This window comes from Orbicella faveolata, unplaced genomic scaffold, assembly GCF_042242905.1.
Source record: "Orbicella faveolata isolate gen_17 unplaced genomic scaffold, um_ofav_v1 contig_37, whole genome shotgun sequence".
Taxonomy (NCBI): domain Eukaryota; kingdom Metazoa; phylum Cnidaria; class Anthozoa; order Scleractinia; family Merulinidae; genus Orbicella; species Orbicella faveolata.
The window spans coordinates 1,765,001-1,789,827 of record NW_028301566.1 but is presented as its reverse complement, the minus strand read 5'-3'; the positions used below and the strand labels follow the sequence as shown (position 1 = coordinate 1,789,827).

Below are 24,827 nucleotides of genomic sequence, written 5' to 3'. Positions count from 1 at the left end.
TCTAAACGCCTACAAGTTTTAGGATTAGGGTGAAGAACGGTGAGCAGAAAGCGGTAAGATGAGAGATTTTGTGGCCTTCCAATTTGATAAATACTTCAAAAGATACCGCACAATGTTCTCAAACGCTGCCATCGATTTATTTTCAACACCAAAAGCACTTTGCAGGTGGGTGATTTGCTTGTGCAAGAAGCTCATGTCAAATGCCTTCTGGTGAATTCTCTTGGACAACTTCAGACTTACAACGTTTGTTGCAACAGTCGAGTTCAGTTCGCTTATGAGCAGGTTGGAGTCTGTACTTTTGATATCCAGTACTCCCACCTGCAGCATGTAACAAACGGCATTCTTGAACATGGCTTTTAAGTTTTTGGAGCTAAATTTGTACGTATATAGGTATTAGCTGACGCGCAGAAAACTGCTGTTTGCGAACACGACATGTGATCCCGATCTTTCTTGCTCGTTTGGGGAGGCGTCTTCGACTGAGTAGTTCTTAGTCATTAACAACTGCTGCCACTGTGTTTATGAATCCACTTATGAACTCACTGTGAATAACGCCACTTACATGCCTCTCGATTTCTTCAGAGGCTAAATTTTCTGCTCTAACGAAGAACTTTCCTGTCTTTCCCACAACAGCCAACCTTTATCGTTAAAAGCCTCTGCTCTCATTTTCTTGGCCTGCGCTTTACAATTCGCGATCAACACCTGTTGAATGAATCGAAGTTGTTCAATCGTATCCTCCTGATGTCCTTAAATTTGCTTGCTACTAGTCCATCCGTTTCGAGGAGTTTGTTTCCTACCAGACAAATTAAAGCATTTCATTAAGTTGCTCTGTAAGCAAACGCCTTGAATATAGTTGTGTTCTATTTATCACTGCATGAAATTTTAGTCGCGAAACAACTGTCAAAAATTAAAGGCGTACCTCAATTTCTTTCAATCCTGGCAAAGCAGTACTTAAATCTTATTAACCGAGCTGGAGGTCTGTATGGAAGAATCTTGACCGAGGTCGTGGGTACAGACCGAACGCAGTGAGGTCTGTACACACGACCGAGGTCAAGATTCTCTCATACAGACCGACTTAGCTCGGATAATAAGATGTTTATTATATGGCAAAGAAGAAAACTTTAATTCGTTCAATGTAACTGGTTTTCTGACATTTTGCTTGCGAACGGCGATGAGCTTAACTTAAACCTGCCGAAATTTGCTCGTCCTCTTTACTTTTTTTTTGTCATCAGGCTTTTTGGCACTTCCATAAATGATTGAGAAGTAAATAAAAGAAAATGGTGAACATTTTTGTATTTTAGTTTGCTACCTTTCAACGCAAAATGAAACGCCGGTCTAGATGGGAAAATCTAGACCGCGGTCAATATCGATTTCAGCCAATCAAATTCGTGAATTCGCTAGTTCCCAGTCCTTGTGAGACAGCCATATAATGAATGCAGTTACAAACAGTTCAGTATTGTAGAGACCTCGGAAATGTTAGTAAGAGCCTTTCAGAAGTAACGAACTGACTGACCCTACTAAGAAAATTTGTGTTGCTCCATCCTCGTATCATCTTAGCAGTAAAACCAAGTATCTATTTGTAGACTATGGTCTGACTGATATTCTAAGTTACGCTTTCACCGTTGCATTTAGACAACAGACGTCAGCAAAAAGTTTTCATTTATTTGTGTTTTGCCCTTGGGGATCATTTAATGGGGATCTTTTTTACGTTTATTTGCGGAAATGATGAATTTGTTCCAAATAGTTGTTGCGTGTGGAAACCGGTTTTACATGAAAAACAGTCAACAGGTCTTTCCCGGTTTTGACATTGGGGACATCAAACAAAAAACAATGGATCTCCTTTTTATGTACATATTGATATTGACTCCTAAATGATTCGCAGATTGAGTAATTATTGTTGGTCTCCCTGGAAATTGATATTTAATTACTCGTTTTTCGCTGTGAATGTGTCTCCTGCAGTAGATCCAGAATCAAGTTGAGTTGTGTTGGTAGCCTAGACAGATAACCACAAAACATCAAGCTCTTTTGATAAGGACTGGTAAGTGCGCCAAAACAAAAAAATAGTCGAAAATGCTTAAACATTTCCCTTTGGCGTTTCGAGTATACATTAGAAAACAAACAGACGGGAAGGTTTTGTTCCTTTCATCGTACTGAGCTTATACATTGTGAACAAAAAAATAAAAAAAATAAAAACGCATTGTGGACAGAGATTGCAACCTTTTCTTTGCTTTGCTTTTCTTTACTTTTCTTTTGCATTATTGTGCCTTCCTATGATAAAGTACGTTTTGTTAGATTTCTGATATTTTCCTGGGGGTCAGAATTTCAGTTATCAAAGATGAGAAATCCCTATTTACGTGTAAAAACTAAACTGAACATTTTCAAATCTTGCCTTGCTTTAAGACCAAGCTCAAGGTAATATCAACCGAAGTGACGAGTAAAACATGAAATGACACAAATTATCAGTGGACAATAAAATAAACGATTCTTTGCTGTTGGAAAAAAACATCAAAGGAAAATGCAATTTTTGACCTCAATCTCATTTTGACAGCAAGTCATGTTTGCTCATAGCAACAGTTTTTTTAGGAGAAAAACTATTTTAGTTTAAAAAAAATGAGAAAGGACAACCATGTTACAAAAACATTGAACTTCCGCCGTGAAACGCACGCTGCATAAATAAATGCATACTTCATTTGTTAATGAAGGCCAAATATTGCCAAACATATAGCTGACGTCGACGTTGAGAGCAGAACTTTATGTTAGTCATTTAGGAGACATGTTTTCATCATTCTACCGTTTCTTTAGACACCACTAACTTTAATTGTTCATTTTTTTCCTGTTATCTTATTACGCCTTGATATCATATATATTGCAAGTTTCCCTCTTTCGATGACTGCCTTCCGTGTCAATAATGTGACCAGAGCTGTTGTTATGCAATGTTGTTAAATATGTTCCAAAAATACGCCTCTCAATTGCCTTTTTTTATCATGGTTACGTGGCTTTTTAGGGTAACAGATTTGATTTATTGCTAGACACAAAAAGAAAACAACAACAAAAGGCTAATGGTGCAAGGGTTAGCGACAAATTGAACAGTTAAGCGAGTAAGGCTGATGGGAAGGAAAGAAGTAATCTTACTCTCTATTTGGTGGCTGTCCTCCATTCACGGAGAGAAAAAATAAGCTGTTTATTGTTTTAGGATGGAACAATGGCAAACGTTATTAGTCAGTGAGAGCGACCAGATGTTGTGAAATCCTTTGTAATCACAGCACATCATTGTATAAGTTTGAGCTGTCTAAGATCAGATCATTTTCTCTTTTGTCATTGTCCAAAAGGCATTTCACGTCAGGACACCACTTGCCGTTGTTGAAGTGTTAGAAGCCCTATTTATCGCAGATATTGGTGGTCAAATTTCAGTTTAATTCGTTTGTTTCTTTCTTGTTAGGAGATATAAACCATATATCTCGATCTGAATGGCAACAAAATACACTTGGTGAATTTTTTTAAAGTATCAAAAGCAGGTCTTTTATCAATGGAGGGCAACCTGATAATGGCAACAAAACAAGATGGAAAACCCATTTCAAATCAACTCGACCAAAAGAACACAATGCTTACAGAAAAACAAAATTTACCTCAAAGCAGGAAAGACAATAATATTATTAATGTAGGTACATTTATGCCAGATACACCTTTATGGAAAAAGAAAAACGTTTCGGTATTCAGACAAAAAGTTGACCTAAAAATATCAGCTTAGGTTTGGCAGCTAATCTCGAAAATGGCTCATAAAAGGGTTACGTCCTTGCTGCTGATGAGAAATGTTCGGTATGGAAATGATTAAGTTGCACTTAAATCTCGGAATATACTTACATTCGAATCCAGCTTGGTTTTTAAAATCAAACTCACAAGTTAAGTATAAAGGCGGGACCGAGTCAGTCCACCCGAGTTTCATACCATCGGAAAGCGTTCTTTCTATAGTTAGGAAAAAAGACTTTACCAAGGTTGTTCGACTTAAAGAATAAACATTTTTCATTTAATTACTGATAAACTTTTGTCTCCTGCAGTAATCGGTAGACTAAGATCTCGTTGCCGTTCTTAAGTTTTAATCTACCTAACTGACTTAAAGGTGAATGATTCCTTACATATAAATTTCTTCCCAAAGGATATGGTGTCTCCCTGCTCCTCAAAAACATTTGGTTGCTGCCATCATTGCCACTTCAGTTTGCTTTAGTGTATCTTACTTTTCCTTTCTTGCCTTGTGTAGCTTCAAAAGAGAGTTTATTGGAGCTCCGGTTAAGCAAAGACGTTTTCACTGCATATACCTTTCTTCGGGTGTTCATGACTGTCCAGTTTCCAGAGCGCTTCTAACTTTCCTTATGGCACTAATTAACTAACCCTGACCCCTCATGCACAAGAGCATCATTTCACAAGAGCATCTTGTGAAACTCAATACTCGGTTTTAAGACTAATGCTTCATTCGTAAAGCCCACGACAAAATAATATAAAGCGATACTAAAGTCTTCTCCAATTCATACGGCAAATTTTTATTTAAAAATATTTGTTATTGTTTTTCCCCAAAGCAACTACTCTTATCAAGGGGGATTACAATATTATAATTTTTACTTCACAAACAACACAAAAAAATTGCGCTGAAAACAGCGAATTAAGCTTAGTTATCTAGAGATATATTATTTTAACAATCAGTCAGTGGCCACCAAAAAGCCATTAGTATTAATCATAAAGCTTTGTACTTCTCGACAAAAAGCGTAGTTTACATCGTAATTTGCGGACTGAACACCATACAATATAAAGTTTAGTTTCCTTGCATCGCTGCTCGATGACCATGTTTCCCTGAACACATTAGCAGCAGAGGTAAGGAGGACATAACGTTGAGCCGCATACCTTGGGCAAAACAAAAGAACGTGTTTTACCGATTCAGAGTCAAGACCGCACTCGCAAATAGGCGACGCACAACGATGTAAACTGTCCTTTTTTCGAGAAGTACAAAGTTTTATAATAACAGATATTCTCCGGTGCAAGACATGGAATCCCAAGTCTAGGACGGGTGTGATCAATAGATGTACGCCTTGAAAAAGGATAATCAAATAACTTATTGTAAGAATAGTGAAAATTAGAGTTGACTGTATTTTAGCTTCAAAATTAGGAAGAGATACAGAGTTTTGGACCTCAAGATCTAGAGAATTCCAGCCAGTAATTGCGGATGAAAACAAAGCAGGTTTCGGAAATCGAGAAGCTCTGCAAGGAAATTATGTGAAATTTCCCCTTAATAGCGAAGCTCCGGAGGCCCAAGCGGAGCCCCATACTCATATAGGAAAGAAAAGGAAAGCCATGATTTTCTCATGGTTATCATGGATAGCGGTAGTGCTCGTCGGCGCGTACGCACGATGGCGACGACGACGACGACGGAGTTGCGTAAGGCAGGCAGCCTTGGTTTACCGTGTACTTCTTTGATATTGGACATCCATGTTATGATCAATTGACAACTGTCAAGACAATGTATCCACTGACCAGTATCACGTGACCATATCACGGACTCAAGTTTACAGCTCATCGGGGTCACCTGGTTTTTGAAGTTGACCGCTGACCAAGTGCTGGTTTTCGATTAGATCGCGGGCTCATGTCAGGTTAACTTGTTGAAAAGCAGGGCAGGATTATTCGGAAGCCGGTTAACGCTATCCCAGGATTAAAAGTTAACCGAATGATAACTTTGTCCTCTATACAAATGTTTTTTGCTGCTTTGTTTTGTGTATATGTGATTATTAAAACCAGGAGCCATAATCGGGGACGGAGACCGTAAGCGCGCGCCATTTCGAGTATTGGGGTTGTGCCCATGATACGGGACAATTTTTCTATTTTTAGAACAAATTGCGCCATCGCATACGCCACACGCGCGTGTATGCTGCGAGGATTTTTGCTGATGTCGCGCGGGAGAAATGGCGTCCGAAATTCCTGAAATTTTTTATGCTTTTGACCCGCAACTCAACACGTTTATGTCTGTTAGAATTTTGCTTAAGTATTTTCGTCGTAAGCTGCTCCAATTTGAGTGAAGTTAGACGGTGTCAAATTTAGGTATGTCCCGCTTTATAAATCACAAGTTATGTTCCGCAATTCCGCTGCTTTTAAAAGAGCCCCACATTACTCCACTCTAAATTTCACAGAAGTTGAAGATTAACAGGGTCGTAACGGCTTTTCCATAACACAGCAAAAAAAAAAAAAAAAGAAAAAAGAAAAACTAGTTGGATATATTTGGATATAGCAGCATTTCAGGACTTCAAAGTTTCCGTCCCAGCTTGCCACACTTTTGCGAGGATTTCGCCAGAGTCTATCGCGACCAAAAGGTGAGAAAAAAGTAAACGCCAGTTTGGGTTTCGCCTGAATTGTACGAAACGCTTGATGTTTCATCAAGGTACAATATGTTTACGTCTGTAGATACTGCTCAGTTCTATTTCTGTAAAAGTCCAATACTTTGTCTCAGTTGTCGATGAATAAGAGCGCCCGCCGATGCGTGTTTTGTACAGTCAGTAAACATGACAAATTGGATTTCCGCACTTTCGTGTGAAAACGTACATCGAACTCATACAATATCTCTAGGTTTTAACTATGTTTAAGGTTGATATATGTTTGAGAACATATTAAAAGCTTAGCTGAAAAATATGTGAACAATGCGGAAATAATCAGCAAAGTTACGATGACGATTTCTTTAATCAACTCGAATAAAGATTTCGATTTTGTTGGTTGAGTTATCAAAACTCCTTACAAGTCTATTTTATTTTCGCGGTGTAAAATTTCACTATGTTGAAGAAACGTAAGTTGCATGATGTAAGTAGCCTTTTGGCGTTGGTGAAAATTGTTGCAGCATCTCAGCACAGAATCTTTGTCAAGATTTGTTGACAACTCAAAACTTACCGACTCGGACTTGAAAGTGCACGCGCTGCACTATGCAAATGAGCTACTTGTACGCGTCAGACTCCTTTCAAAAAATTTGCAAACTCGCTAAACAATCAGAAACAATAGGAAACTGTCAAAAACAGGATTTGGTTATGGCATTGTTTGAAAAACTCACAAATTAACTCGAAACTGTGGAGTAGAGAGGTTTTTTACATAAGCTTTAATCTAAGTCAGAACAAACGCAAAAGCTTACACGCACAACAGATATACAGTGCAAGCAGATATTATTCATTCACAGCGCGAAATTGAAGTCTTGTTTTCGAGCCTGAAAAACTCACCTTTACCACAAGCTCGGAGCATAAAACTGCATCTAAGCTCCCTGGTTCTTATTCCCTGTCTTATTCCCTGCCATCGCTGTGAAAAATCCGCAAGGGAATCTCGCAACTCTGACCATTTGATCACGCAACGTCACAACATACACGGGAGAACCCATGACATGTGCGTGGATTCGCGCGGATAAATGTCGTCAGGATGGCGCAATTTGTTCTGAAAATAGAAAAATAATTGTCCTATATCAAAGGTACGCGCGGATCCCAATGCTTACGGTCTCCTTCCCCGATTATGGCTCCTGTTAAAACTCAAAACAGAAGGCCAAACAATATACAGAAAACCTCACCACAAAGTTACAAAACTCAAATCAAAATTATTATTTAATTCTACCTTTTCCTGGGTTAGTTTAATCGGGCTCTGAACAACCCTATGGGGCGCCGTTTGTAAATTTATTATTTAGACCGAATTTATGCCATTTTCCTCTTATTTATAAATAATTGGAAATGCCGCAAAATTTGTTTATAAATAAGACACAAGAACTTGTTCGTTGATATGTATATAATTATTTTAGGTACGTCCTGATTTATAAATAATCTTTTACCATAGAGTTATTATATATAAATAATAAATTAAACAACTTCAATTATTTATATATCAGGTCATCTCTAAAATAGTTATTTACATATCATAAAGTTTGTTAATCCCATTATTTATAAATAAATTACTTCGCCGGGAGTGTAAATCCATTATTTAGAAATAATAAATTTCACCTCGCCGAGTGTAAATTTATTATTTAGAAATAATGAACTTCACTGAGTGTGTAAATCCATTATTTAGAAATAATGAATTTCTCCTCGCCAAGTGTTAATTTATTATTTATAAATAACGAACTTCATTGAGTGTGTAAATTCATTATTTAGAAATAATGAAGTTTCATTTCGCCGGCTGTAAATTTATTATTTAGAAATAATGAATTTAACCGTGTGTGTAAATTCATTATTTAGAAATTCATTATTTAGAAATAATGAACTTCACTGAGTTTGTAAATTCATTATTTAGAAATAATGAAAGTATGAATGGCAGACCCAGCGTCTCTTGCCCGATCGATTTCGGAGGCTGTTTCTCGCGCTATAAGTGAGACAGTCAATGCTACCCTTGCTCAAGTAGGTAACGGCGGCGGTATGTAGCCTGAAATTCAGCACTGGCGGATCTGGGGGAGGGGCTCGGGGAGCCCGCTCTCCCCCCCGCCCCCCATTCCCCGCCTCAGCTATCTATTATGGAGTTCTTATTCACTCAGCAATTCGGCAGCTCACACTGCAACAGGAACAACTAACAACCTCAAAGGCCGAGGTAACAGGTAAATTTTAAGAAAAGAAACTGCTGCATGAAGAAAATAAAAATCGCTTGGCGTGTTAAGTGAAAGGTCTGATTTCTATTGAAATTCAATAATGGTTTAAACGTAAATGAATTTAGCTTTCCACGTGTACGATCTTTGGACTTGCCTGGAATAGACATGCCCAGCCGTGACTTGATCAAGCCAAACAAAGTGTGTCACACAGCTATCCGTCCAAAGGTCACAAAGGTCACAAAGAATTTAACCTGCGAGCAAACTCACGTTTGAATCAAACGCGCGAGTGACGAAGAGGAATAGCGATCGGCGGGAAAGAGGCGCCAAGAAGTGACTTTCTCCTCTCGCGGCTTCTCCCGTCGATTTCTCGCTCTCAGCTACGCCGAGCGCGTTTGTGCTCCAACGTGAGCCTGTTCGCAGGCTACAAAGAATTATCTAAGCATGTAAATACATTATTCGATTTCCCGATGTTAAAAGTTCTGCATTTTCTTCATGCAGCAATTTCTTGGCTTAAAATTTACCTGTTACCTCGGCCTTTGAGTAGTTGTTGTCGTTGTCGTTGTCGTTGTCGTTGTCGTTGTCGTTGTCGTTGTCGTTGTCGTTGTCGTTGTTCCTGTTGCAGTGTGAGCTGCCGAATTGTTGAGTGGATAAGAACTACGTAATAGATATTTGAAGCGTGATTCTCGCTTAAACACAATTAACCAAAATAAGGGGGGGGGGGGGGGGGGAGGGGAACCTCCCCTAGATCCGCCACTGCTGAGTTTCAGGCTACATACCTACCTGAATAACTGTCTTATAACGCGAGAAACAGCCTCTGAAATCGATCGGGCAAGAGACGCTGGGTCAGCCATTCATACTTTCATTCTTTCTAAATAACGAATTCACATACTCAGTGAAGTTCATTATTTCTAAGTAATAAATTTACACTCAGCGAGATGAAACTTCATTATTTCTAAATAATGAGTTTCTAAATAACGAGTTTACCCACACGTTTAATTCATTATTTCTAAATAATAAATTTACAGTCGGCGAGATGAAACTTCATTATTTCTAAATAATGAATTTACACACTCAATGAAGTTCATATTTATAAATAATAAATTTACACTCGGCGAGGTGAAATTCATTATTTCTAAATAATGAATTTACGCACTCAGTGAAGTTCATTATTTCTAAATAATGAATTTACACACTCAGTGAAGTTCATTATTTCTAAATAATAAATTTACACTGGGCGAGGAGAAATTCATTATTTCTAAATAATGGATTTACACACTCAGTGAAGTTCATTATTTCTAAATAATAAATTTACACTCGGTGAGGTGAAATGTATTATTTCTAAATAATGAATTTACACTCCCGGCGAAGTAATTTATTTATAAATAATGGGATTTACAAACTTTATGATATGTAAAAAACTATTTTAGAGATGACCTGATTTATAAATAATTGAAGTTGTTTAGTTTATTATTTATATATAATAACTCTATGGTAAAAGATTATTTATAAATCAGAAGGTACCTAAAATAATTATTTACATATCAACGGACAAGTTCTTGAGTCTTATTTATAAACAAATTTTGTAGCATTTCCAATTATTTATAAATAAGGGGAAAATGGCATAAATTCGGTCTAAATAATAAATTTACAAACGGCGCCCCATACTACCCGGCCCAGGAGCTAGCTTTTAGGCTGGCCTAAATCTATATATTCTATTTTATAGCCACGAACCCGTAAATCCGTTAAACTGGGTCACTTGGAACATTTCCCAATAAAGAATTATTCAAAAACCAAACCTTAAAATCCCCCAAAGAATAAGTATTGCTTGGTTAATCAATTGTTCTTTATATTATCCGGCTAGCTTTCAGCAATGTATGTATTGGGTTGTATTATTATTTCCTTCTCTTTTATGGAAATGGCTCCAGCCATCCAAGTGCTGATCTTCACCATGGGTCTCACTCTCAGTGCCAATGCTGCTGATTCAATTGATAAAGCGCTGAGCGCGTTGTATCGACAGGTCATGCTGCAGCAGCTGTTTGTCGAAGAACGTATCAGATCTAACAGCGACTCCGGAGTGAAGCAAGTGCGAACCACTCATCATGGAACGCGAAATTACTACGCATCTACCCACACAACTCATAACAGGCTTATGTCAATTCACGAACACGCTAATAATATTCGTACTGTTGGTTTGGGAGAATTCATTGGAATCCTCAATGGAGTGGAATTCAGGACCAGGCACAATGACTATCGTCTTACATGGCCAGCAAAACCAGCAAAGACTACCACGCTACAGAAGAGATTTCATTTCCAGAAGTTTCCCCCGAGGTCAAAAATAAGCCCACTGTAGACGAGCAGGTCGTTGAGATGCGTGAATGGTTCAAGGCATGGAAATCTCAGGATCATGGTGTTCGAGACCACAGGAAATACTTCAAGCCAGTGCTGTGCTACCTGGAAGGCGCATGGACCACAGCAACCAAAGACATCGATGAACCGTTTGAAAGCGACCGGCATTTCATTGATTTCAACTCAATCCCAGAGACCATGACATTTAGGATGAGAGATTCGCTCCCTATTTCACCTTACTTGATAAACTCATGGGTGAGATTCCTGGAAAAGATAACTACTAAGGCAACCTGACTGATGAAGCGTTTGACCTGCCAGCCCATACCATAGATCCCGAGAAATCAGGAAAAGTTAACGCTGTGTACTATCATCGAGGGTTCAAAGTTCAGGCTCGAGGTGCAATGGGACAATCAAGACGGTATCGCGGTTTTGCAGATGAAAACCTGTTCGTTGCCATTACTACGCAACCAAGAGTCGCAGGAATGAAGCTAAATACTTGCAAAGGTCCTAAGAGGAACCCCATATGCAAAACTATCACCCAGAAGTTCTCGTACGCGATTCCGTTGGAAATAATCTATCTGACACCCTTGAACAGGTGGAACCCATTTGATCCCGAGTACAAAGGCTCGGAGAAGACCACGCACGGAAAGACGGTGTTTCAAGGTGGTCGTTCTGGAGGAACATCCCAAGATAAAGCCTACAATGGCACCAATAGCAAGAAGTATTATCAGACTCCTTCAGCATTCTTTTCAGGACAAGAAGTAAGCACTGATGCTGCAGATACCACCCAAGGTAGTGTTGGTGTTTTGGATCGAAATGGCGATGTAAAGATTACTCGAGCCAGTTGAATACGCATATTCTTTCCGCCGATAAACGGAGTCGGAGTCTCGCGTCAGCGTTATCCCATAATGCCTGTACACGGAGAAGGAAGCGCTGTATGGAAGGAACTGGAAGCAATGAAAGATCTTCTCATGGAGTCCCAAACGTATTTCTCCATGTACCGAGAACCACTGTTGGGTCCTGGTGTTCTGCCCTCGGAACCTCCACACAGAGACAGCACGCTGAAGATGGAAGACGCCATCAAGACTCCTCCAGGTGCCCACACTCACGAAGTTACTTTAACAGCAGATGAGGTGAAAAATGCCTTAAGATACCGAAAGTGTTTCAGAAAGTATACCACAGAAAGGGCTGGACACCTACACAAAATAACTGTCTGTTGGAAAAACTTAAAATGGCTGTTGCGCTACTGTGATCGCTCCGACAACGATGACACAAAGACAAGATGCTGGGACAAACATGGCATGTATGTGAAAGTTAATGTAAACGCTTAGAAGCCCATCCTGAAGCCCAGCTTGGTTCACGATTAATGGGCGAACTAGATGTTTAGTAAACGTTGAGATTGAGTAGAACTTAAAATCTCCTTTAAAAGCCACTAACAATTGCAAGCTAAGAAAACTACAACGACGGAATACATGTAGAACAAGGAACAAATAAAAGTGGGAATCAAAACTTCAAACTTCAAACAGTGACTATCGTCTCTACATGGCCAGCAGAAGTTCCCCCGAGGTAAAAAATAAGCCCACAGTAGACGAAAAGGTCCTTGAGATGCGTGAATGGTTCAAGGCATGGAAATCGCAGGAACATAGTGTTCGAGACTACAGAAAGTACTTCAAGCCAGTGCTGTGTTATCTAGAAGGCGCATGGACCACAGCAACCAAAGACATCGATGAGCCCTTTGAAAGCGACCGGCATTTCATTGATGCGAAATCTTGGTTCGACTTACAAGAGAAAGTTCGCTTTGCCTCCTACACCGGAAGAAAAGATAATCTTGAAAACTTTTCGTTCCTGCCAACCACTATCATGGAAATAATCAATGGTACCATCCCTGTCTTTGCTCAATGGAATTACCGAATTTTATGTCATCCACTGAGTCGTGATTTTCCCTTGAACAGGTTTCGAGTGGTTGACGAGTTTCAGAGCAGAGTTTCCGCACGAAGGAAATACGAAGAGCAAACAAGTACCAGAGCTGCACGATTCCAGCTGAATCCCAAAGACTCCGACAAGTGGTCAGATGGAGTCACTCCCAAATTTAAGTTGCTTGATGAACTTATGGGTGAGATTCCTGGAAAAGATAACTACCAAGGCAACCTGACTGATGAAGCGTTTGACATGCCAGCCCATACCATTTGAAACTGCAATAAGCGTAAAAAACTCTCTTGGCCTTTAATAAACAACTCCACAAATCAAAACGGCGTGGTACAAAGAGTGTGCATACGAGCGGCGTAGATGCAAATAGCGTGTATACAAACAGCGTGGATACAAACAGCGTGGGTTGAAACTAAAACAGTAAAAGAGCAAAAGTAACAAGTTGCGACTAAGCTAAATTCGAATAAAGAAATAACAAAACTGCAAAACGAGGACTGTGAATTACACTTACATTGTTTCGGCCAGAGAAAACTGTTGTGAAACGGACTGCGAATAACGCGAAGAGACTAGCACGAAAACTAAATAGAACTGCGCTAAGCGCGGACCAAAATGAACTGCCCCAAAACTGTACTGCAAAGCTATGATATGGAAAATACGCTAGGACATGCGGAAAATAAAACTATAGAAACTTAGAAAGGCGCTAATGAAGATGAAACAGCAAAGAAACGCTAACGAGGGCGCGAAAACTGACAGAAAGGAATAAACACCTAAATTGACGCAAAAAAAAAAGACTAAACAAAAGGACGAAAAGAAGTATAAACTAATTTGCGTACGCAAAGGAAAAACAAATTACGCAAGCACGAATAATAGAAAAAATGTTACACTTGGATCTTACACCATTGACTCCAAGAAATCAGGAAAACTGAACGTTGCTTACTATCATCGATATTTTAAAGTCATGGAGAAAGACGCAATGGGACAGTCTACAAGGCATCGTGGTTATGCAGATGGAAACCTCCCCATGGCCATGACAACTCAATCAAAAGGTCCTGAGAAGAACCCCAAATGCAAAACTATTACCCAGAAGTACTCGTACGCGATTCCATTAAAAACAATCTATCTGACACCCCTGAACAGATGGACCCCATTTGATCTCGAGTACAAGAAGACCTGTACGGGAAGACGGTATTTCAAGGCGGTCGTAACGGAGGCAAGACCCCAGGAAAAGCTTACAATGGTACCAGCAGCAGGAAGTATTATCATACTCCTTCAGCCTCTTTCTCGGGAGAGGAAGTTAGCACCGATGCAGCAGACACCACCAGAAACGCTGTTGGTGTTTTGGATAAAAATGGTCAATTGAGGATTACCCGAGCCAACGGAATACGTATATTTTTGCCGAATATAGTCAAAGTGGGAGTCTTGCGTCAGCGTTATCCCATAATGCCTGTTCACGGTCAAGGAAGCTCTTTATGGAAGGAACTTGAAGCAACAAAAGATCTTCTCATGAACTCAAAATCGTACGGCTACATGTACAGAGAACCATTGGTGGGTTCTGGTGTTGTACCCACGGAGCCTACAGAGAGACCTCTTACGCTGAAGGTGGAAGACGCCACCAAGACTCCCCCAGGTGCACACACTCACGAAATAACTTTAACTGCAGCTGAAGTTATAGAGGCCAAGACCAAAAGGAAGGTCTTTACGAGGGTGACATCACCTGGAGCAGGACACCAACATAAGATTGCTTTTGCTTGGAGGAAGAACCACTGGGTGATACGCTGCTGTGATCAGCACGATAAGGGACAGTACAGGTGCCTGGACCAACACGGAATGTACCTAAAGGAAGATTAATATTCAAGCGCGTAGAAAAATCATTCTAAACTGTGGACTTTGTAGTTTTAGAATAGACTTGGGGTTCGGTTATGTCATGAATGATGGGGGAGAATGCACCATGAATTGTTGATGATATTTAATTGTGCTTGTAGAAGTAGCAGTCTAATCAACAAGGAATGGAATAAATATGGGAATAAAAAATGTGTACCCTCCTTTTTTGCAACGTATTCTCTCACGCCCAGTACAAAATGCTAGAATACAGTTCTTTTTTTGTCACCCATTAATTGCAAATGCAGACGTTTGAATCCGTCGAGCAACATTCAACCACACGTATTGTGAAAGCTTATGGACGTAAATTCTCTGAAGGATTTGCTGGACTAGAGTGTTACAGGCTTTAGGACAAAAACGGAAAACATTCTTCTAAGTGCAGTCTTCAGTTGGAAACCGATGCGCTAGAGGGTTCATGGTTTGAGGTTCTTTGAATTGTATGTCAATTTCTTAGAGTTGATAAAGCTCAATCGTGCAGTGAAGCATGAATCTACAGTCCAGGAACAGATATTTTGCGGTATGTAAAACGGTACATGAACGAAAACATCGCTCCTGCAATTAAATCTCATACTTAAGAAATTTTAACAGTAACTCTGACTTAACTAGGATTCGGCATTACATTCTCAAAACAAACTGCATGTTGACCCTTTTAGTTATTTTTTGTTGAGTGAGGGTATTTGTTTAAAATTCTGGTCAGAAAAACCGAATGTGGAGTGTCAAAAGTTATGTATATTTTCGTAAATATGGAAGTGAGTCTGGGTTAGGTAAATTGGTATCTCCCATATTTTTCGAAACGGTGGATTTTTATCAGGATCTTACAAAATAGGAACATCAATTCCTACAAGTGATATGCATATCATTAGTGTAACTGATTTCCTGTCGTCCTGCTCAATCGCTGAAAATGCTTTTTTCTGCCCCGCAGAATGCTCGCCTCATTCTGCTCCAAATTCTTCGGGCAGAATTGATCATCCATGCCTAGTTTACATTGTCAATTCTCTTATCCATCGCCATTATGTCAATAGTAATCCCTGGAGTAAAATCAATAACGTTTCGTTTCTTGAGAAACGAAACAAAAGCTATTTGCAGACCCAACTATTATGTGACAGTGAAGAAAAGAAGTTATGTTACATAATACTTTATCAATTCTGCACTTACAGTGTACAACTGATAATATACTGTATTTGCAACGTTTGTTGCGCGTAACAAAGAGCCCATAATTTTTTTCTTTTCTTCCGTTGTTTAAAAGTAAACAATTTACGCAACGGAATCAAAAAAAAGATTTAAATGTTTATCAATACAGTATTTTCGAGAACATATCTTGTGACAATCACTGTCTATTTAAAAAACACGGTTGAAATACACGGTTCAAACTTTTTCAAAATCAAAAATAAATTTTTTTTTTCATTTCTTATATATTTTATTTGCAATTTATTTTAGCTTCAATTTATTTAAGATATTATACCAACGTTCCTTTCACAAATCTGTTAAATGCTAGCTGACTGATTTGGCGTTTTTCATTTTCATGTCAATACAAATTTTTCTAAAAAATTATAGCTGGTGTAAATTTCTCATCAATCTGTTCATCGGGAAACTAGTAATATGCCGACTGAAGCTGTTTAATATGAACTCTATTTTGTTTTTCAAAAATAATAAAAAAAATGACTGTCAGCGTGTTCTTACGTTAGCAGTTATCGTACCACAACCATTGTTCTTCAAAACACTTTTCCGTTGGAGATAAATGTAGATTAGCATAGCACATGGAGGTGATGTTTTTTTAGCGCGCGTGCGTTTCAATTGATTCACGGAAAATTCACTCTTGTTCGGAAATGGTTTGTCACCGTAAACACTAGTTCTGAAACAGGTACCATTGTCTCTTTTGAATACAGTTGTTTTGTTTTTGTCACCAGGGACAACAATATGATGTCATTGTTATCATGAAAAGTGCCGTAGATAAAAAGAAACCTTGACTCAACTCGAACGTGCGAACAGAAATGTAGTAAGGTTGAAGAAAAGAAGAGAAAATCCAAAACCAGCTGATAGTTTGCGGTAAAGTAAGATAAAATAAAGGATAATCTGAATAAACACAGTTTCAAGACTGATACCCAGGTCAATAAAGAGCAGTCAAGATATTTGAAGAAATGCCAGTTTTCGGTTTTTACGTACTTCACCACCGACAGGCTTGATTTTTTCAATCCACAGGTTATACAGGTTTATTGCTTTGGAGTTTTTCTGGTTATCGTTTCTAGCGAAATTCCGGTTGCCATGGAAATGTACTAAAATAAAACTTCAATCTAATGCCACTAGCTGGTGTTAATTTCACACCTAATTGAGGGAAGATTTGTACTGTAAACAGCTGGCTAAAAATTTTAGTGTGTGAATTGGATCTAGACGCATTAAAAAAACACAATCTTGCAATTTCAGGTCGCCACAAAAAGAAATCCATTTTTTTCACGTGCGTTGGCTTTGTTTCATACAATCTACAAAAAAACAAAAAACAAAACAAAACAAAACAAAACAAAAAAACACAAAGGATTCGCGGTTGATTTGAGACTGAAAGAATACTGTTTTTCATGATTCAAAGTTTATGAAGGAGAATAAATGGAGACTTGAATTACTTGAAATCTAATATGAGTCGAAGATAAACGGGTGGAGGCTAATACAGACCATCTCTAACCGAAGTGCTTTGGAGCTGGGAAACCGAGCCACAATCCCCATAATTTTTTTTATCAATATCATGTTGCTGCAAATGTGCGGGTATCACCGACAGATTAGCAATCAAGCCAAAAAGAACAAGTTAAATTACGCTTGTTATTTGTGGAAGAATTAATGTTTACCAACTAGAGAATTGCTTGGAAATGCAAAAACAGTAAAGAAACTGTCTATTCCAAAACAACCACTGTAGTTCGTTAGCTAAGATTTCGGAGCATTTTCTCCAAATCCCAGCAGTCACCAAAATAATCTGAATTTCATCAAAAATCTTAGGATCGGTAGAAGTTTGATCCTGTCAAAACTATTTACGGGTCTCACAAAAACTGGAAAAGTGTAAGCATTACACTCGCTTTGAAAAACTGTAACAACTAAAAGGTTACCTGTGCCGGACAAGATGAAAGGTGCCCCAGATATTCTTTCTAGTGAAAATATTGAAGTCTCTACGACTCTGAGTAACTAGTTATCGTATTAGTCCCTCAGAGTGTTTTTAAAGAAATTACATTTAGCTAAACTGTTGCAAGAAAGGAAACCATGAAACTTTAGCTTAAAAGATCACGGTTGTACATTCAATTCAAAAGGAAAGTTAGAAAAATAATACGGCAATCACAGGACTGCAATTTCTTTTTCTGCCAGACATTGATAGACGCTCTTACAAAAACCAAGATTAACGCATAGAATAAAACAAATACATATGCAAAAAGACAAAAATACATACTATTATACTGTCTCCAAGTCTAATGCTTCGCTATTCGAAAAAGCTATAAAACAGCCACGGAATTATTTAAATAGAATTCATAGTATTGATAAGTTAATAAAGATGGTGAATTTTAAGCTCGGTAATGAAATGTGAAGGTGAATTAATCAACATGACACGAGCGTGGGAATCGAACCCATGACCTCCCGAACACCGGGGGGGGGGGGAGGGGGGGGGGCGCTCTATCCACTGAGCTACGAGAACTCATGGAGACCAAGGTCATTTAACTGAGTTCATTTATGATAGGTGTCCTGCATACTGCTAGGATCAACGCTATCGAATTCATCGTGGGTAGTGATAAGTTAATAATATCACTACCCACGATGAATTCGATAGCGTTGATCCTAGCAGTATGCAGGACACCTATCATATATGAACTCAGTTAAATGACCTTGCTCTCCATGAGTTCTCGTAGCTGAGTGGATAGAGCGCCCGCCCGGTGTTCGGGAGGTCACGGGTTCGATTCCTGTCGGGGACTCAGAATTTTTCTTTGTCCCACGCTCGTGTCATGTTGATTAATTCACCTTCACAATTCATAGTATTGTTTTAAGGTTAGGGTTGAAAGTGAAGCGCGAGTTTTTTCGTGTTTTTTTTTGTTTGTTTTTCTTATAAATTTAACTCTGTAATATAAAGCAGTGTTCTAATATGTAAGCAGTGTTAATTTCACACGAGAAACAATAAAAAATACTCTGCAGTTTCGTTTTAGGCGACGGATAAGGATACTACTAATTAGCTACATGAAAGCCCAATTGAATAAAATAACATAACATAACATAACATAACATAACATAACATAGAAAAAAAAATGTCATTGCAGTTAAGATAGTAGTTGTTCCTATAAATAGTACTTATAGTAGTTATATATATATATATATATATATATATATATATATATATATATATATATTTCTTTTTTTTTCCTTTAGTTTCAGGATTAAAATATTCAGAGAAATAGAGATAAAAGGACCCTAAACGTCAGTGCAAAAACAAAAGAAAATTGTACTAATAAAAGTATCAACTTCATACTATAAGTTCAACTAAAGCAGATGCGCCGGAAGTTACTTATTTACTATCATTCTGGTTTATTTTATTTTTCCTTGAAACAGTGGCAGATATTGACAGTAGTATATACATATTTGTCCAGAGATAAGTCTCCTATTCAATGCCAAAGATAAGGACTAATGAAATGTTGAATTTATTAACATGACAATATCTCCTGTAAACTCGCACGGGACAATTGACACGTTCTGTTTTCTTGCAGCTCACTTAAATTTGAAGCCCTGCAAGACCAGAATCATTTTGCAGTTGTCTCGTTCTGGAGAAGACATACATTTCTGGAACACCAATTGTCTTTTAGAGGAGTATCGAAGCTTTAAACCCCGGGCAAAGTAGGTTTATGTTATTTGTTTCTTTTATTTATACATTCTATTTTTGCAATTCAAAGAATACTTTCTCTTAAAAAACCCGATTTATTGCATACTGCAAAGAAACAGAAAGAAATGCGCAACATTGATATCCAAACACATTTTATGTATCAAGGAGGAGACTTTCGCTGTAGGACTTTTAACATTAGATAATTATGTGCTTTTTGTCATTAGTTCCATGCAGATGGAAACAGTTAACGTTTTCGGATAAGACACATAATGGGCAGTTGAAACTCTAAACGTTAACACAACGGATAGATTAGCTTTCTTTCTAAATAGTGGAGGCAAGTAATATACATTTTAACTTTACCAAAAACGTTCGCCGTGTTTTTGCTTTTGCTGCAGTGGAGTTACAGTTAACAAATACAATTCATTACAGCACCTTCCTTTCTCGAAGAAAATACAACGATTTATAGTCGCATATTTAATGTTTTATTGAGGAATTTTATTTAATTTCTGGGGTCTTTTCCATTCGTTTCCTTTCCTCGACTTGTAACAAAAATGTGTCGAAATGTGATCACAAGGAGTCTGGTTTTTGCACCCTGCACGTCCTGCAGTAATCATTCTAAGAAAGATAGAGGCCCATTGCAGGTCGAGTGTTCCAACACTATATCTGTGCGACTGAGTTACCAACCATTGATTTAAACTATTTAGTGGCATCCAGCCAGTGTTTGGGACCTTAATCTTAAACGTTCGTACCCGAGAGCGCTTCTGACTAAGGGTCGTTTGTGAAGGAAACTTTCATCTGACTATTATTATTATTGTAAACTTTTCGTCCGTCTTTGTAGAAATGGCTGCAGCCTTCCAACTGCTGTTGGTCTTGACTGCACTTACCGTTAAAACATGTGACACAGAAGAGCTCAACAGAGTAACGAGTGCCTTCCAAGACACCGGAAAGGAACTTGTAGCCGAATTGGAGTCGATTCGTGGCGTTTTGGGACCACTCTCTCGACAGGTCATGCTACAGCAGCTGTTTGTCGAAGAACGTATCAGATCTGAAGGCCACTCTGGGGTGAAGCAGGTTCGGCATGGTCGCGAAGGAACGCGTAATTACTATTCAGACACCCATGGAAACAGCGGCAGGCTTATGGCAATTCACGAACACGCTAACAATATTCGTACTGTTGGTTTGGGAGAATTCATTGGAGTCCTCAACGGAGTGGAATTCAGGACTAGGCACAATGACTATCGTCTCTACATGGCCAACAAAACCAGCAAAGACTACCACGCTACAGAAGAGATTCCATTTCCAGAAGTTCCACCCGAGGTCAAAAATAAGCTTACGGTAGATGAACAAATCGTTGAGATGCGTGAATGGTTTAAGGCATGGAAATCGCAGAATTATACCGTCAGGGATTACAGAAAATACTTCAAGCCAGTGCTGTGCTACCTGGAAGGCGCATGGACCACGGCAACGAAAGACATCGATGAGCCCTTTGAAAGCGACCGGCATTTCATTGATGCAAAATCTTGGTTCGACTTACAAGAGAAAGTTCGCTTTACCTCCTACACGGGAAGAAAAGATAATCTTGAAAACTTTTCGTTCCTGCCAACCACTATCATGGAAATAATCAATGGTACCATCCCTGTCTTTGCTCAATGGAATTACCGAATTTTATGTCATCCACTGAGTCGTGATGTTCCCTTGAACAGGTTTCGAGTGGTTGACGAGTTTCAGAGCAGACTTCCCTCAAGACGGAAATATGAAGAGCAAACAAGTACCAGAGCTGCAAGATTCCAGCTGAATCCCAAAGACTCCGACAAGTGGTCAGAGGGGATCAACAATCCTAAATTTACGTTGCTCGATGAAATTATGAGTGAGATTCCTGGCAAAGATAACTACCAAGGCAGCTTAACTGATGAAGCGTTTGGATTACCAGCGCATACCCTCGACCCCAAGAAAACAGGGAAGCTGAACGTTGCGTACTACCATCGATGGTTCAAAGTCTTGGAGAAAGACGCAATGGGACAGTCAATAAGGCATCGTGGTTATTCAGATGAAAACCTGTTTATGGCTATGACCACTCAACCCAAAGTGGCTGGAATGAAGATGACCACCTGCAAAGGTCCTAAGAGGAACCCCAGATGTACAAGCATCACCCAGAAGTTCTCATATGCGATTCCGTTGGAAATAATCTATCTGACACCCCTGAACAGATGGAACCCATTTGATCTCGAGTACAAAGGTTCTGAGAGGACAGCCTACGGAAAGACAGTGTTTCAGTTCGGTCGCTATGGAGGTAGGACCCCAGATAAAGCCTACAATGGTACCAACAGCAAAAAGTACTATCAGACTCCTTCGGCCTTTTTCTCGGGAAAGGAAGTAAGCACTGATGCTGCAGACACGACGAAAAACAGCGTTGGTGTTTTGGATCGAAACGGCGATGTGAAGATTACCCGAGCCAGCGGAATACGCATCTTTTTTCCACCTATAAACGACGTGGGAGTGCTGCGTCAGCGCTACCCCATAATGCCTGTTCACGGAGAAGGAAGCTCTGTATGGAAGGAACTGGAAGCAACAAAAGATCTTCTCATGAACTCAAAATCGTATGGCTACATGTACAGAGAACCATTGGTGGGTTCTGGTGTTGTACCCACGGAGCCTACAGAGAGACCTCTCACGCTGAAGATGGAAGACGCCACCAAGACTCCCCCAGGTGCACACACGCACGAAATAACTTTAACTGCAGATGAAGTGAAAGACGCCAAGGGAAAAGGAAGCTCTTTCCTGAAAACGACAACGCAAGGAGCTTCACACCAACACCAAATTCGTGTTGCTTGGAGAAATAACCAGTGGAAGATACTCCGTTGTGATAGTTACGACCAAGGAGCATACAGATGCAAAGACAAGCATGGGATGTACTTAAATGAAAACGTGAGTGTGTAGAACGCTGGTCTGAGTAATGTTCTTTGCAGCCTGAAGGAAATAATTTGTAGCTGCTGAGTTAATAATTAAGTCTTACATGACGAAGGACAACGGTAAATTGTTGTTCATAATTAATACAGTGGTGTAGTTAATCATTAAAGGGTTGAAATAAATATGGGAAGCAAAAAAGTGAACTCGTTTTTATTTACCGACTAAGAATTCAAACATTTTGACATATATATATATATATATATTTTTTTTTTTTTTTTTTCTTTTGATGCCTACTCAATGCTAAAGGGCCGCATTTTCAACTTCAAGCATTGTGCTTGCTTCTCGTAGAGAGGTTTCCGTAAAAATAGCACAAGTTACATTAATTGTCACTCTTAAATCCCCCCACCCTTAACTCATCACGCAGTCTATCTGAAGGAAGAATACGACGAGCCCAAAGGCGTCTCCTTGGAATACTATGGAGTGAAAAGACGAATATGGAGATAAAAAAATGTGCTATATATATTTATCCCAATTTTCGTTCTAAACAGTATTAATTAGCAGGTGACGCTTTCGTGTTCTCTGGCCATAAATTTTTGAATTCAACGAACCACTTTATAGTATGCTCGAACTCCGATAATTTGGTCAACTGGACAACCAAAATGACTGTAAGGAATCGCTTACCATTTCCAAAGAAACATAGAATAATACTCTTAAGAGATTTAAATAACTCTTTCCGTCGAACATCTGTTACTACATTGTTCTCAGCTGCCGGGATTATAGTCAATACGTAATATAAAAAAATCCACGATAACGGGGTTTGAAATATTTCATTTTTACTTTATCAAAAGACATTCGACACGAGTGCAAAGAGCACCTCAAAATAAAATAAGTGATCCGACCAACTTCCAGCACGAAATCTCGCATAAAAGATGGGAGAGCGTTGATTAAAAAACACTGGCCTTTACAAATCTCTTGTTGTCCTCGCTTTTCGGAAACCACAATAATCCTCACAGAACTCGCGACGTCACTGAGGAATATCGTTTCAATCTCGTTCCCAGGCTCTATCTCTTCTGCCTCTCTTGTCGTTGGGAGAAAGACTCTGGTTGCGGCTGGTCACGTGACCACCTGTGAGACAAACTTTTCCACCGGGGTAGAGCCGAATTTTTGTCGATCTCAACTGAAGCGAAAGAAAGGCGATTGCTGGTCATCGCTATATTGACCACACACGGGCAAATACACCTTTGAAATTTTCCAGTCCTATTCTCAGCTTCACACAGGTCAGACAAATTATATGTAATATACATATCAAGCGTATTGAAGTATCAGTCTGATTTCAATTCCAGCCGGTCGATTTACTAACTACACTTTTTCTTGTCTCACACCATTTTGGTCTGAGGTCAACAGAACGAGCGAAATGCCACAAACTGACACAGATGCGTCTGTGTGTGTGCACGCGTGATAGGTATGTATTGCGCGATCGGTAGAGTGAATTCGTATAACCACTTTTTTATATGCTAATAAGACTCACCAAGTAGTAATGAGAAAAACAATTAAAAAAGCACGCACCAAACTGAAACCAATGTCACTTTCCATTGGGTGAAAAATTCCGGTTTGAATTTCTGGAAATCTAAATTGACGAGTTGAAGAGCATTTTCTGGAATTTAAGAACACAAGAACAATCTCGCGAGGTGTATCCAAATTTTCGAAAATTTCTTTCCCGGAATTTTGTCCTAAATTTGATTTTCCTTCCGGTATTTTCGGTTGAATGGTTCGCTTTGCGGAAATTAAATAATCTCCGCTTTTTTTGGAAAATTTAATTTCCCGGGAAATTTCCGAACCATGCCATTTGTCCCCATTTCCAAATTTTGGGAATCAAGGTTGAATAGAAAAGAAAACTCTCCTTGCGCTTCAAATTCCTAATTGTGGGCATTTATTCAAAATAACAAGCCTTAAATGAGATATTGTTTTCTTCCGATGTTTGCATGCCGGCGTGCAAGTACCAGCGCGAGTAGTGTTTCTCAACCACAGGCGTAAGAAAGCCAGCCATATAATGTAATGTAACATCACTGAAAAAATGGCAAGAATATTCAAAAGTACTACGCGTGTTCCGCCCATCTTCACTGTTTTTTCCCTTGCAAATAATATTCTGGTTCAGATTTTAAACAGTCCAGTACATTCTAACGGCAAAACAATCTCTTGCGTAACCAAACTGGTCATTAGAATATTATGCGCCTCATTAACATATAAGGAACGGGTTACACGAATTCACTCTAATGAAAAAAGAAAAACGATGTTGATCGACGAGAAATTAAGGCAGCTAGGTTAATTTGCCTCAAATTATAAGTAACAGATCATTGA

General features: G+C 39.0%; 1 protein-coding gene and 2 pseudogenes across 1 annotated transcript; all 3 read left to right on the top strand.

Annotated features, from left to right (window-relative positions):
• Positions 1-10,490: 10,490 nt before the first annotated feature.
• On the top strand, positions 10,491-12,252 carry LOC110062466 (uncharacterized; annotated as a pseudogene).
• Positions 12,253-12,433: 181 nt separating this feature from the next.
• On the top strand, positions 12,434-14,762 carry LOC110062467 (uncharacterized; annotated as a pseudogene).
• A 4,525-nt stretch (positions 14,763-19,287) lies between these two features.
• On the top strand, positions 19,288-22,667 carry LOC110062447 (uncharacterized). The gene is made up of 2 exons (XM_020769369.2): positions 19,288-19,576; positions 20,401-22,667. The coding sequence occupies exon 2, from the start codon at positions 20,403-20,405 to the stop codon at positions 22,497-22,499; it is 2,097 nt and encodes a 698-aa protein (XP_020625028.1). The 5' UTR covers positions 19,288-19,576; positions 20,401-20,402; the 3' UTR covers positions 22,500-22,667.
• Positions 22,668-24,827: the final 2,160 nt, after the last annotated feature.

Coding starts and splice junctions, on each gene's coding strand:
- LOC110062447 (XM_020769369.2), top strand. CDS start 20,403: ATGGCTGCAGCCTTCCAACTGCTGTTGGTCTTGACTGCACTTACCGTT.